This window comes from Oncorhynchus gorbuscha, linkage group LG04 (assembly GCF_021184085.1).
Source record: "Oncorhynchus gorbuscha isolate QuinsamMale2020 ecotype Even-year linkage group LG04, OgorEven_v1.0, whole genome shotgun sequence".
Lineage (NCBI taxonomy): Eukaryota > Metazoa > Chordata > Actinopteri > Salmoniformes > Salmonidae > Oncorhynchus > Oncorhynchus gorbuscha.
Genome location: NC_060176.1, coordinates 76,902,946 through 76,919,032, shown reverse-complemented (window position 1 = coordinate 76,919,032; position 16,087 = coordinate 76,902,946). Strand labels below are relative to the sequence as shown.

Genomic DNA, 16,087 nt, shown 5'->3' with positions numbered 1-16,087 from the left:
ATAGTCTAGGAAACTTGACCGAAGACGAGAGGAGAACATTTCCCTATCAAACGACCATTGGTACGTCTCACATATCCATTGCAACAGACAGAAGCTACAACTACAAAGGATCTTGGGGACAAACCAGAGGCTTTCTGTCGACTGACTCTCCAGCAGACGGACTGGCGATTTCAACAGAGGCATACAATCGTAAATGTGTAAATTGCAATTATTTTCGAATGAGCGGCCATTCATGTGCAAGGTATTAGCATTTCCATGAGCATAGTTATCAGCTGTGTGTACGATAGTAGAGTCGTTTTGTTTTTTCTCCCGCTCTTTCTCACCTGCCCCTCCCTTTTCATTTGGTGTAACAAGCCGTCATATTGGTTTAGTCCACTAGGGACTTTTCATTGTATCATGTATAAACTATCCCGTGTGTATTTATGTACTTCTGTGTGATATATTTAGTTAGTTAGTAAATAAATAATTAAGCAATTGGTATATCACTGATTCATCATTTATACTAGGGTTCGTGCTGATATCCAAGAGTTTGCGACCTTCAGAATATGACTGATGATGTGATAATACATTATTAAGTGACTGTAATCGATAAGATATGAAAATATCTGAGAGAGTTCAATTCTGGAAATAGTAACTCTTTAAACAACATTTTCCCATGGTGTTAGTTTAATCATGTAATAATTACACATAGACAATTGATTTGATCATTTAAGTCTTCACATTAATGATCGTCCATGACACACTTGTAGCATCATACCCCAAAAGACTCAAGGCTGTAATCGCTGCCAAAGGTGCTTCAACAAAGTACTGAGAAAAAAGTCTGAATGTGATATTTCTTGCAAAGTTTTTGCTTTGTCATTATGTGATATTGTGTGTAATTTGTTAAGGGGGGGAAAAAACGAGTTAATCCATTTTATAATAAGTCTGTAACGTAACAAAATGTGGAAAAGTCAAGGGGTCTGAATACTTTCCGAATGCACTGTATAAACACTGAACAAAAATCAATAAAGCTTTGCACCTTTGCCCTACAGTTTAAAACGCAGTACGGAAAGAGAGTGGTCCATGTGAAGATAACGGTGAACGATACCCTCTTCGTCTTGAACGGGACCCAGGGGCAGCGTATCATGCGGGAGGAGGTGATCCCCATCCCGGGGCAGGTGAACGGGGTCAATGCCCTGGGTCTGGTCGTGTTCTCCATATGCTTCGGTCTCATCATTGGCAGCATGAAGGAGCAGGGAAAGCCCCTCAAGGACTTCTTTGTCTGTCTCAACGAGGCTATCATGAGACTGGTGGCCATTATCATGTGGTGCGTGGTGCAGTGTTAGGCATGGTTTGAATTCGTTTTAGGGCGATGTTGCCCCTAGACATTGATCTTGGTTCAGTTTTAGGATTGTGGGACTGGAAGCTGATCCTAAATCTGTACCTAGAGGAAACCTCACCCCGGAGAGTTCAAATTACAAGGTGGCTGGGTATTACAGGCTGGTTGGGAATTACAGGGTGGCTGGGAATTACAGGGTGGCTGGGAATTACAGGCTGGTTAGGAATTACAAGGTGGCTGGGAATTACAGGCTGGTTAGGAATTACAGGCTAGTTGGGAATTACAGGCTGGTTGGGAATTACAAGGTGGCTGGGAATTACAGGCTGGTTGGGAATTACAGGCTAGTTGGGAATTACAAGGTGGCTGGGAATTACAGGCTAGTTGGGAATTACAAGGTGGCTGGGAATTACAGGCTAGTTGGGAATAACAAGGTGGCTGGGAATTACAGGCTGGTTGGGAATTACAAGGTGGTTGGGAATTACAAGGTGGCTGGGAATTACAGGCTGGTTGGGAATTACAGACTGATTGGGAATTACAGGCTGGCTGGGAATTACAGGGTGGCTGGGAATTACAGGGTGGCTGGGAATTAAAGCGTGGCTGGGAATTAAAGCGTGGCTGGGAATTTAAATCTCAATGTACCGGTCTCTCACCCATTTAATTAACCTCTATATCTATCCAATAAAGAGAAAATACTTCAAAAAATAAGAAAAGTAGAACTTGGTATTGTGTACTATGTGATAGTGGAAGTGTGTTGATCTTGACAGTACCACAATAACGTGATGTAGCACTCTCTTGGTATTGTGAGCCTAAATTTGATGTGGGATTTGTTTTGCATTTTTTTTTGCATCAGGTATGCACCCGTTGGTATCCTGTTTCTCATCGCTGGGAAGATAGTGGAGATGGATGACATCACAGAAACGGGCGGCCAGTTGGGCATGTACACAATAACAGTCATCATTGGCCTGTCTATCCATGCCTTCCTGGTACTGCCCACACTCTACTTTGTGATCACACGGAAGAATCCCTTTGTCTTCATCTGTGGACTCCTACAGGCTCTCATCACCGCGTTGGGGACCTCATCTAGGTGAGTTGTCATGGTGATAGACAGTAGATCTGACTTTTACTGACTCCTAATGTTTCGTCTGTCTCTCTCTCTCTCTCTCGCCTTTCCTCCTGTTCACCCTCAGCTCAGCCACGTTGCCCATCACCTTTAAGTGTCTGGAGGAGAACAATGGGATAGATAAGAGAGTGACACGCTTCGTGCTGCCAGTGGGCGCCACCATCAACATGGACGGCACCGCCTTGTACGAAGCTATCGCGGCTCTCTTTATAGCCCAGGTCAACAACATGGACATGAACTTTGGACAGATCCTCACTATAAGGTATGTCCATCCAGTCCATTAACCAAGCTATTTGGGATGAATCATGACTTACGCTTAGTCTCCCACTAACATCAATGCAAATTCATGGAGGTTAAAATATATTTTTCTGGGATTTAGTTCTGGGAAAAGGAGGAGCTGCAGAGGTTGGTTTCTTTGAAACTGAATGAGTCAAGGGTTTGTTAAGGATCGGTGTCCCTTCCACGGGACGGTTGAGCTAACGTAGGCTAATATGATTAGCATGAGGTTGTAAATAACAAGAACATTTCCCAGGACATAGACATGTCTGATATTGGCAGAAAGATTAAATTATTGTTAATCTAACTGCACTGTCCAATTTACAGTAGCTATTACAATGAAATAATACCATGCTATTGTTTGAGGAGAGTGCACAATTTTGAACATGAAAAGTTATTAATAAACAAATTAGGCACATTTGGGCAATCTTGACACAAAATTTTGAACAGAAATGCAATGGTTCCTTTGATCAGTCTAAAACGTTGCACATACACTACTGCCATCTAGTGGCCAAAATCTAAATTGCACCTGGGCTGGAATAATACATGATGGCCTTTCTCTTGCATTTCAAAGATGATGGTACAAAAAAATACAAAATAACGTTTTTTTCTTCTATGTATTATCTTTTACCAGATCTATTGTGTTCTATTCTACTACATTCCTTTCACATTTCCATAAACAACAAAGTGTTTCCTTTCAAATGGTACCAAGAATATGCATATCCTTGCTTCAGGGCCTGAGCTCCATGCAGGTAGATTTGTGTATGCCATTTAAGGCGAAAATTGAAGAAAAAAAAGGGCTAATCCTATTAAGCGAAAAGTCTCTTACAGAAGTGATGTGTCCACAGAACTAGAATGGCATAACAGGTGGGACTGGCAGCTAGTGTGTTCATCTAATCCAATGTTTCCAAAACTCTGTCCTCAGGACCCCAAACAGTACATGTTAAATTCGTTTTTTAACTAGGTGAGTCAGTTCATAACAAATTCTTATTTTCAATGACTGCCGGTTCAGTGGCAGAACGACAGATTTTTTTTAACCTTGTCAGCTCAGGGATTTGATCTTGCAACCTTTCGGTTACTAGTCCAACACTCTAACCACTAGGCTACCTGCCACTCCACTAGGCTACCTGCCACCCCACTAGGCTACCTGCCACCCCACTAGGCTACCTGCCACCCCACTAGGCTACCTGCCACCCCACTAGGCTACCTGCCACCCCACTAGGCTACCTGCCACCCCACTAGATTAGTTTATCATTTGAATCAGCTATGTAGTGCTAGGGCAAAACCAACATGCACCCTTTGAGGACTGAGTTTGGCAAACCCTGATCTAATCTAATCTATTTCTTTGGTTGTGTCTCTCTGTCCTGTGGAATAGCATCACGGCCACCGCAGCAAGTATCGGTGCAGCTGGGATACCACAGGCTGGACTGGTCACCATGGTGATTGTGCTGACCTCTGTTGGACTGCCCACTGATGACATCACCCTCATCATTGCAGTGGATTGGTTCCTGTGAGTACAGTCTATTTTCTGTAACAATTATTTATAGTTTGACTGATATGATCATCTTCTAAAGAAGTTTGGATAGTTACTGTGTGGACAGTGTCAGACACAGGGATTCAATTTTTGGATTTTGGGTCCTGACTAGCTGGACTAGTAGACTGCAGTTTCTAACCAGCCCATGTGTTGTTCCACTAGCCAAGGGTCCAAAATCTATGCCATGCCATATTTAAGAAGACAGATTTCGGGCTATATTTTGATATATGTTCTACTAGCATGGTCTGAAAACTAGCCAGTGACTAACGGGTTAGCTTAATTTCCATCTCTGGACAGAAACCAAAGCCTTAGGGAAGAATCAGTCGGTATAGGTAGTGAGATACTCCCTTCACATTCCATTCTCCCCAATCCATCTGTTTCTGATTCTATCGACATGTGATTCCTCTAAAGATCTCATGCATGGGATCGAGTGGCTGAGCGTTTCCACTTTTCTTTTCTGGGTTTATTTAAACATACCCATTGTGTTCAACGATAATCATAATATTGTTGTATTATATATTTTGTATTGTAGATATGTAGTGGTGTAATAATTGTACATGATGTAGTGTTTTATATTTTGTTTTATATGTAATGTACGTGCTTTAATATATTTCGACCCCAGGAAGTGTAGCTGCTGCCTTGACAGGAACTAATGGACATCCCTAATAAACCCCAGGTAGAATAGCTGCTGCCTTGACAGGAACTAATGGACATCCCTAATAAACCCCAGGTAGAATAGCTGCTGCCTTGGCAGGAACTAATGGACATCCCTAATAAACCCCAGGTAGAATAGCTGCTGCCTTGGCAGGAACTAATGGACATCCCTAATAAACCCCAGGTAGAATAGCTGCTGCCTTGACAGGAACTAATGGACATCCCTAATAAACCCCAGGTAGAAACCCCAGGTAGCATCCCTAATAAACCAATAGCTGCTGCCTTGGCAGGAACTAATGGACATCCCTAATAAACCACAGGAAGTGTAGCTGCTGCCTTGACAGGAACTAATGGACATCCCTAATAAACCCCAGGTAGAATAGCTGCTGCCTTGGCAGGACGTAATGGGCATCCCTAATAAATCCTATTAAATACAAATTATGTCCACAAGTATGTGAAATATTTTTTTTTTAGAAAATGAGTCCCTCGTAGGAAAGCTGAAAGAGTAATATTCTGAGTGTTACATTCCCCTTCTGTACGGTATATTATCTCTAACAACTGGCCTCCCTCCATTTTATACAGAGACAGGTTGCGTACCACCACTAACGTGCTGGGAGACTCGATTGGCACAGGTATTGTTGAGTATCTGTCTCGTCATGAGTTACAATCCAAGGATGCGGAGATGGGGAACTCTGTGGTGGAGGAGAAAGACAAGAAATCATACCAGCTCATCGCCCACGAGAACGAGCATGAAAACGAGAAGCCTCCAGTCAGTGAGACCAAGATGTAGCACCAAACAGTTTGACCACTGTGGTGTTTTTAATCCCATGGTAAAGGGAAGCAACCCATATCAATCCTCAAAACACAACCCAAAAAAATGATAGTGTTTGTTTAGACCAAGAAGCTGAACCAAGAGTATGTACAAGATGTATTTGATTTGATCAAGATTTCTGCAGCCGTTCGTGCTGATTAGATTTCATTGAATAACTTATTGATATTGATCTAATCAAGAAGATACAGTGGGGTCTGAAATCATTAACACCGTTGATAAAAATCAACTAAAATGACCGTATCAAATAAGTAATTAAATTACTGAGTTATATTGTATGCACAAAAAAGGAAAGTAATATTATTTTATACTTATAGAATTGTGCGGGAAAAAAATAGATTTTGTTGAACAAGTCGTGTATTCTTTTTTTTTTTAAAGTAAGGGTCAAAATAATTGACACCCCTGTTTTCAATACCTTGTGAGGATAACTACACTGAGCCTTTTGATCAAATATTTTATGAGTTGGAGAACACATTGGGAGGGATCTTGCGCTCATGGACTGACATGAAAATACCTGTGGTTTGAATTGAAGAGGGCAGGCCATAAGTGCAGACAAAGGATATCAAGGATCTGGAAAGATTCTGTACGGAGGAATGGTCGAAGATCCCAATGTGTTCTCCAATCTTATAACACATTTTTAGAAAAAGGCTCAATGTCATTATTTTCGCAAGGGGAGGTAAAAAAAAGAATATATATATATATATATATATATCACTCGTTAAACAATATCCGATTTCTCTGAGCAATTGTATAAGTACAAAATAATATAATTTTTAAAAGAAATGGAGCATACAACATAGCTCAGTATTTTAATTATTTTAAACAGTATTTTTGCTCATCTTTAACAGTGGTGATACAAGTACTCAATTGTCATACTTGAGTAAAAGTAAAGATACCTTCGTAGAAAATGACTCAAGTAAAAAGTCACCCAGTAAAATACTACTTGAGTAAAAGTCTACAAGTATTTGGTTTATAATATACTTAAGTATCGAAAGTAAAAGGAATTGATCAAATGTAGTTAAGTATCAAAAGTAAAAGTATGGCTCAAATCCCCGAGCTGACAAGGTGAAAATCTGTTGTTCTGCCCCTGAACAGGCAGTTAACCCACTGTTCCTAGGCCGTCATTGAAAATAAGAATTTGTTCTTAACTGACTTGCCTAGTTAAATAAAGGTAAAATAAAAAATAAAAATAAACCAATTCACAGTCCTTACATTAAGAAATCCAAACAGCACAATTTATTATTTTATTTTTTATTGACGGATAGCCAGGGGCACACTCAAACGTAATTTACAAACGAAGCGTTTGTGTTTAATGAGTCCGCCAGATCAGAGGCAGTACGGATCACCAGGGATGTTCTCTTGATAAGTGTGTGAATTGGACCATTTTCCTGTCAAAATGTAACGAGTACTTTTGGGTGTCAGGGAAAATGTATGGAGTAAAAAGTACATTATTTTCTTTAGCAATGTAGTGAAGTAAAAGGAGGCAAAAATATAAATAGTAATGTAGAGATTCCCCCCCAAAAAAAACGACTTAAATAGTACTTTAAAGTATTTTTACTTAAGTACTTTACACCAATGATCTTTATGGGTGTCAACCATTTCGGACCCTACTGTAAATCAATGGTTTTAAGTGCCTAGTATGAATTAAATACATAAAATGTTGAACTTCTGAAATAGATACCCAGCAAACAATAATGAGTCATTAGGACATCCCCAGGATGTCACAAAATGATCGCCTAAAGTTGTCATGATGTTGTGTCATGGTCCCTCCTGGAGGTTTTTGTCTAGTTTTCTGTTCGTCCCCTAAAGGTCGCAAAGAAATGTTCTCCCCTGTAGTTTCATTACACATCATCCCCTGATCAGCATATCCTAAATCCAGAGGTTGTGAGTTAGAAATGAAGTTGGGGTCATATAGTCAGTAAGAAGTGATCATGTCAAATGTAATCATTGATTATATATTTTTTACACTATTTTAGATGAACAGCCTACCACTTACCTGAAAACCGCCATATCGTTATATTACTTATAACGGTTTATGACACATGGGACCATCACGTGACATAAACTTCCAGGGGACCATGACACAACATCCCAAGAATGTTCAGGGGACCTTCGGGCTACCATGACACAACGTCCTAAAAACGTCCTCAGGACAAACTAGGAACTATAAAAAGGTCCCCCAGAGAATGTTCCCTTGGGACCATCCCAAACCCTTAAGGAACCTAACTGGGAACAGAGTGGATTGTCCTCAGTACATCCCCTGTTTTCTGGGTAGGGAATAACTAAGAGTCCCTGCCACTCTTCTAAAAGATGCCTTTACCATACCCTTTTATGGTGTTTAAAGTTCAACAGTTTGACAGAGATGATTTATTTTTGATAAGTCAGATGTGAAATTATGTGGTCTTTCATTCTTGCTTTTGTCATTATTTTTTTTTTACGGCTGACAAACCAGAAGAGGTTGCCAAACCCTTTGCATCAGAGCTTTTTTAGATTGAGGTTTTTCTTTGTAAAACTGCCAAAATATTAGTTTCAACTTGAGGTGGGAGTTGAACAGTATGACATTTTCACATAATCATAATCGTACCAAAAATATAAACAATTTCTGTATGTTACAATTTTGGTCATGCCTTTTTGTGTAAAGACATTACAGGGATCCCTATTACAGTTGAACACGTTTCATGATTTGATACTGAAACCCTTGACGTCTAAGGGCTCTATTTTAACAAACGTAAATGCAATGAGCCCAATAGCTGGCGGTGACATGAAAGGGCAGGATTTTGATGAAAGATCCAGTTGTGGTGTGTCGAGACTTGGCCCCTCACTGGCCAATCAGAACATGCTCCATGGTTGCTTCAAGTTGTGCATTTACCGTCTTTTATGTATTGTGTTGTCGTCAACTCGAATTCGAATGTTAGTCCCATTATAACCTAGTTCCTTAAATAGCCTGCCCCAATATTAGCTAAATATGTTGAACATGTTTGCAGTCCACATTGATCTAGTTGCATTTCTTCAATATGGAAATACATTGTTAACATAGGCTGTAGCGTTCTCACTAAAATAGGGGCGAGGCGTACTGTTTATTTCATGCTGGACATGGACATGCAAAACGTAGTCAAAAAGTGATATTACATTCCCTAGGATATTGATATAGCCAAAGAAGACAGTATATCATTCTAATCAAATTCTAATACAAATGGAACCATAACTTGTTTTAAATAGGCTATGTTTAAATACAGTTACAGGCACCGCAATTGCTGCGTTGGGCGTATAATACAGACAAGGCAATTTAGACTATGGAGGGTTTTACGCGCATCCAAACGGGATAAAGATCCATTATGAAGAGAAAAGGGTCATGTCCGCTCACCGTTATACTGCTCGCAAATGTAATGTTCTGTAAACATTATGGAACCATCTCACAGATCATATTTGCACTTCTCCAGAAATAGCAGATTAAATTGCATTGCATTTGAGCCTTAAACCAGCCTCACCATAAACACATGGAAGGTGAATCTCAATAATACGTTAAACAACGTTAAACAACACGTTAAACAACGCTAAACGTTAAACAACACGTTAAACAACGTTAAACGTTAAACACGTTTTTCAAACAACAATATTTTTTAAATATGATCGGGTCAGAAGCATGATATCATAAATCGCTTCTTTCGTTCCATGGTACTGTGTGCACACGCAGGCCTAAATGTCTTCACTCATAACATTTGCACATCTACAGTAAACGAAATACTAGATTCCTGTCAATTGTATCGTTCCCTATGTGCGAGGTAGATTCTCCAAAAATCGCCCATTGACATAACATTATAGAAGGACTGAATCATTTGGAGGAGCGTATCTTCGGTAATAGGAGAAGGGATGGATAGACCATTTCAAGCACCTTTAATCATAAGCTACTTGGATAATGTCCAGGATAAAAAGCAGGACCAATGTAATCCTGCTAAACCAGCCTTGATTAAAGGGAGGATATGTTGTGCTTGGTTTTCTAGCAAATTAAACGAAATAGGGGGATAGAACCAATCGTTTTTTAAATGTTTATCAATATGAGATTCACCAGCACAAAAGGCACAGCTTTCCTTCTATGGGCACTGTGCGTCATGGCCGGATAGGCTGCACGTCCTCTCTCAACATCCATTCCATTATCAACTCTGTTACATGTTAACACCTGCTTTTTGTGGGTCTTAAAACGTCCCTTTAGAACTGTTAAAATTGTCACTTGCGCTCGTTTTTAAGGACACACATGAAATATTGGCATTCCCCCCCCACCACCACCACCACCTCAGCGCCATCGAGCTGATGTAAAACAGCTAAATTGCCTGGCATGAGGCCTGGAAAATGCCAGTGCGACAGTTTTTACACGAGGAAATTGCAAACTAACATGCCTTTGACACTCGCGCCTCCTTAGAGCCAGCTGTAAATAGAGCACTAAAGGTAATTGGTACTTTTCTGCTTTTAAACTTTTCAGTCTATTATTCTAATCGAGATCCTATTAAATTGTACTTCCCAGTTCTATGGTTATACTGTCGTAATGATTGGGCAGAACAAAATCTAGAATGTAGAATTGAGTGTGGTTGTTATGTGACATACCCAAAAGGTGCGACAAATACAACTTGAATTAACATGAAAATTGAATGAACTAATAGAACATGTAATCACGCTCTAAAACTCATATAGTGAGAATTTTATATTTCTTCTCAATGTCTTTGATAGAAATTGTTTTGTATAGAAAAAAAGTTTTTGATATATGTATATATAGAATTTGAAGAGTAAAAGATGACTTTAGGAGGATGATGGCTGTGAAGTTTCTGTAAAGACATTCCTTTGAGAACTAGAAGAACCACCTAGCTATTAAGAACCCCCTAGCTATTGAGAACCCCCTAGCTATTAAGAACCCCCTAGCTATTAAGAACCCCCTAGCTATTAAGCTATTAAGAATCTCCCAAGCTATTAAGAGCCTCTCTAGCTATTAAACAACTCCCTGTGTGTCCCAAATGGCACCCCAGTCCCTATATACGTAGTAACCTATTTATATTACACTATTTTTGGCCAGAGCACAATGGGCCCTGGTCAAAAGTAGTGCACTACATAGGGAATAGTGTGTCATTTAGGAACCATTCCCAAATGCCATATCTATCTACACCGGCTAATAAGTGGAAGCTATGTGAAACAAACTTTTGAAAAGATTGAACGAGTTTCATACAATTGATTTTGGTGTCATGTTTGAATATGTTTGTTTGTTTGCGCCTCAAATAATTAACAACAAACATAAAAATCCCCCCAAAAAACTGAGAGGAAATGTAGATTTTTATTTGTATAGTTTTTAATAAAACATGGACCTTAAAAGACCTGTGTCATTTTGTGTGTCCTCGTGTTTATCACCTGTCCTTTTCTCTACTTTTATCTTCTTCTTTAAACAATCATGTGATCTGATATTCTTCAAATTGATGATACCCACGTCGGCATAGAAATACAGGTTTTAAATGTAGCGAGAGGAGTGTATATACAGTACTGTGCAAAAGATTTAGGCAGGTGTGAACAAATGCTGTAAAGTAAGAATGCTTTCAAAAATAGACATGTTAATAGATTATATTTATCAATTAACTAAATGCAAAGTGAGTTAATAGAAGAAAAATCTCAATCAAATCCATATTTGTTGTGACCAGCCTTTGCCTTCAAAACATGTCTATTTTTTAAAGCATTCTTTACTTTACAGCATTTTTTCACAACTTCCTAAAGCTTTTGCACAGTACTGTATATATATTTATATATATTTATATATATATATATGTAAATGTGTATATTTTTAGTTTTTGTTCAATCTGAGCCTGGCAGGGCCTGGCTCGCCAGTGGGTGGGCCTGTGCCCACCCATGCCTACGCCCCTGGATGCTACCATGATTATGGATAGTCTTGAATGAATCGTGAATAATGATGAGTGAGAAAGTTAGACCCACAAATATCATCATATCCCCCCAAATACTAACCTCCCCTGTTATTGTAATGGTTAGAGGTTAGCCTGTCTTCGGGTATGATATTTGTGTGTCTGTAACTTTCTCACTCATCATTATTCACGATTGTACAACAAGTGCTGTAATGTCTAAATGGTTCACCCGATATGGATGAAAATACCCTCAACTTAGAGCTGACAGTCTGCACTTTAACCTCATAGTCATTGTATCATTTCAAATCCAAAGTGTGGAGTAGAGAGCCAAAACAACAACAAAATGTGTCACACTCCCAATACTCTTGGAGCTCATTGTATATGTTTGTGCAGTGTGAGGCAGCTTGATGTACAAGTACTCCCCCTGGACAGCACTATGTAACATGCAGCAGGTTCAAATTCACAATTTTGAAGAATAAAAATGGACATTCACCCTCTATGGGCACAGGGTAAAATACTCATCACCAATCAAAAAGTGTAATTCATGCAGCTACAGAATGAAATTGATATGAACATAAGCCTGTAACAGAGTGTGGTTTCTAATATCAGAGTGTAGATTCCCACTCAACACGTATCCCAAATGGACAATATATGACATATGGTCATGTGAAGGGGAGAAACTGGAGGTGCCACATCACAATGTGGTTCTGTTGGAGTGTGTAAGTAAGGCCCAAATTAATCAGGAACTGATTAGAACGTTGCTTTGACACGTGTGAATAAATTGGGTTTTTGCTGACATCTTGAGGACATGTTTAAAACTGCTTCTTCACTTGTCAGACAGAACTCTACAGCCGCTGCCCACTGGGTCTGTCAGACAGAACTCTACAGCCGCTGTCCACTGGGCCTGTCAGACAGAACTCTACAGCTGCTGCCCACTGGGCCTGTCGACAGAACTCTACTGCCGCTGCCCACTGGGCCTGTCAGACAGAACTCTACAGCCGCTGTCCACTGGGCCTGTCAGACAGAACTTTACAGCCGCTGTCCACTGGGCCTGTCAGGCAGAACTCTACAGCCGCTGCCCACTGGGCCTGTCAGGCAGAACTCTACAGCCGCTGTCCACTGGGCCTGTCAGACAGAACTTTACAGCCGCTGTCCACTGGGTCTGTCAGGCAGAACTCTACAGCCGCTGCCCACTGGGCCTGTCAGGCAGAAATTCTGATATTCCACTGGGTTTTTCATTTTCCACATCTGTCAATTCTAGTAACTAGCCGACCTGGTTAAATAAAGGTGAAATAAAAATAATAACAATTAAACACTAAAAGGGCATTATCATAATTATCACAATTTCACAGTATTATACCAACCTCATAGTGTGGAAGTATATATTTTCACATCACATTTTTGACATATATATTTCATATATACATGTCCCTCCTTCGAGGATGCTACTCCTTCCTCCTTGAATATGCATCTTCCTCCTCCTCCCAGTGGGAGTCTAGATAGAGGTGTTAAGAACCCAGCATGTAGGGGGAATGAAGAAAAAACAAGAAAAAACATTGTAAAATGCACACAGCACATGCGAGCGGTTTCATGAGCTAGGTTTCCATCCAACTGGTGACAGACTTTAACGTGAATATTCACAAATCTGCATAAAAACAGTCTGCACACTTTCCCTCCAGAGATGTGTTTCCATCAAACCACTTTTGGGGACCGAGTGGCGCAGCGGTCTAAGGCACTGTATCGCAAGCCAAGAAGCATCACTACAGACCCGGGTTCGATCCAGGGCTGTATCACAACCAGCTGTGATCGGGAGTCCCATAGGGCGGCGCATAATTGGCCCAGCGTTGTCCGGGTTAGGGTGAGGGTTTGGCCGTCATTGTGAATAAGAATTTGTTCTTAACTGACTTGCCTAGTTAAATAAAGGTTAAATAAAATAAACAAATAGAAAATGTACCTGTTAAAAAAAAATGTGTAATGGGTTTCCATCATATTTTCAGCTGATGGTGTTGTCAGACAAAAAAGGAAGAGTTTTAAGCTGTAGCGAATGCTCCCACTTTGGTACGACACGTGCCTTAGCTATCAGCTAACAGATACAGTGCAGGTATAGCCTACAGCACGTGTCAAACTCATTCCACGGAGGGCCGGTTGTCTGTTTTCTCTCCTCCCTTGTACTTGATTGATGAATTAAGGTCACTAATTAGTAAGGAATTCCCCTCACCTGGTTCTTTAGGTCTTAATTGAAAGGAAAAACCTAAATCCAGCAGGATTGTAGGCAGATTGATGTATTATCTGGGACATAGGGGTCTATTAAGGCCACACCAGAGTAGATTCAGAAAATGAAGAACCAGCCTTGATGCATTCGTTAAAGTTAGTACTGAGAGGACCAAAGCTTTGCCAATGAAGGAAGTGATGTCAATAGTATAGGATGCAAGCGAGTGCATTCAGGATGTGCGGTGGTGCATTCAGGATGTGCGGTGGTGCATTTAAAACTGAGGCTTTACAAGTAGATACTGGGTAAATGCCACTATCCCTTAGAAGAGTTGAGCCAGCCCTGGCATACTGGATTGAAGGGTAGTATGGTAGACCATCATATACTGTCAGTACTGGAAGAGTGCTGGGAATATGAACAATATCAAAAGAGAGGCTTTGGCCCAGAGATTGGAAAAAGGGTTGATGAATATGGACTCAGATATGTTGTTATAAGGCCATCTGTGGCAATAGGAAATGTGCCACTGTGGTTTTATACAAGACCACATGTTGATCTGAGCCTGACAGAAGAAAAGAAACAGTGGTGTGAAGAAGATAATGTAGGAACAATAGTGGGTCAATATAGTAGTAATATGTTTTATTCTTGTCTTGCAGTGTATACAGATGGTTCAAAGGATCTCATGAATGGGAAGACAGGAGCAGGTCTATTCATTTCTGATTTCTATATTAATCTATGCAAGAGACTAACAAATGATTTATCTGTATATTCAACAGAAATGGTTGCTATAATTGTTGGAGTCCAATGGAGAGAGGAGGCACAATCAAGAAGACTAGTAATATGTTGGGACTCTGCATCAGTTTAGTGTAGTTTAAGATCAGGAACGTCAGAACGTGAGGATTTAAAATTTATGGGTAGATGCTGTTGTTTGGGTTACAAAGACATGGTATTGGAATTCAGTTCTGTTGGATTCCGGCTCATACAGGAGTTAATGGAAATGATACGGTTGATATAATAACAGAAAGAGCAGTGAGAAAGAATATTGTGGATATAATGGTGCAGTTGGGTAGAGAGGAAATGAAAACATTGACTCTGGAAAATGGGTTAGATTGCTGGCAGAGACAATGGGATGAAAGTAGTAGACACATTATTGAACAAAATCTGCATGGGAGATAGTGTAATGTAATGGGAACAGAAGGAAAACTGCACGGGAGATAGTGTCATGTAATGGGAACAGAAGGAAAACTGAACGGGAGATAGTGTCATGTAATGGGGTCAGAAGGAAAACTGCACGGGAGATAGTGTCATGTAATGGGAACAGAAGAAAACTAGTGTCATGTAATGGGAACAGAAGTGTCATGTAATGGGGAGGAGGTTATGTTGTATAGGATGATAGCAGGAATATGAGATTTAATTAATCTATGAAATTGATAGGGAAACATGGTCCTGGAATGTGTAATGGCTGTATGGTAGAGGAAATGGTTGATCATGTATTTTTATATTGTGAAATGTATGATGTAGAAAGGGAGAGGTCGTTTGATAGGGTCAGAGAGGTTGGACGGGAAAGGGTGGTATTTTGGGTGGGAGTGATGGTCGTAGTGAGATTTGTAGGGAATTATTTTATTTTATTAGAAATTCTGGGTTAGTTAAGAGAATATGTGGGTACAGATAGGTTGTGACCAGCCTCACACTCCAGTACAGTAGGTGGCGGTGTACACACCTGCCAGTTGGTTGCGATTTGCCAAATGAAGAAGAAGAAGAAGGAGGAGAAGAAGGAGAAGATGAACCAGCAGCCCTCCATGGAATGACTTGGCCTACGTGATGAGGTTATTATGGACAAAATAGTAAGATTATTTATATTTGCTGAACGGCAGCCAAGGATTGATGATCATGTCACCAGAATAAACTCTCCAGATTTACTGGAAAGGAGCATCGAGCTCATCCTCTTTCACATTCACCACCACTGGGAGGTTCATCATAACTTTCATCTGTAGCCTAATAAACTGCATGATTTCCTCGTTCGGTTCGAGTCGTAGTGGGAGGACCACACAACATGTCATCCTGTGACTCCAAGCCTACTTCCTTATTATGGTTATTGTGTCAATATTTGCTCATAAAAGCGTTTCCACTGACATTTCTCGCATAATTAGTTTTACCAACACAAAAAGATCCCACCTTGTCTAGCATATTTTGTTTTGGAAAGTTTACAGACAAATGAGCTTTTTCCATTAGGCAGGAAGTTATTTAATCGGACGTACT

At 40.2% G+C, this 16,087-nt stretch overlaps 1 protein-coding gene across 1 annotated transcript in view; it reads left to right on the top strand.

Annotated features, from left to right (window-relative positions):
* The window catches only part of LOC124034667 (excitatory amino acid transporter 1-like), a 30,597-nt gene extending 23,916 nt beyond the window's left edge, over positions 1-6,681 (top strand). The window contains exons 6-10 of the mRNA XM_046348136.1: positions 1,032-1,306; positions 2,169-2,402; positions 2,506-2,700; positions 4,090-4,224; positions 5,485-6,681. Coding sequence (XP_046204092.1) covers positions 1,032-1,306; positions 2,169-2,402; positions 2,506-2,700; positions 4,090-4,224; positions 5,485-5,692 — 1,047 coding nt within the window. The 3' untranslated portion in view covers positions 5,693-6,681. The remainder of the gene's footprint in view (positions 1-1,031; positions 1,307-2,168; positions 2,403-2,505; positions 2,701-4,089; positions 4,225-5,484) is intronic.
* The last annotated feature ends 9,406 nt before the right edge of the window (positions 6,682-16,087 follow it).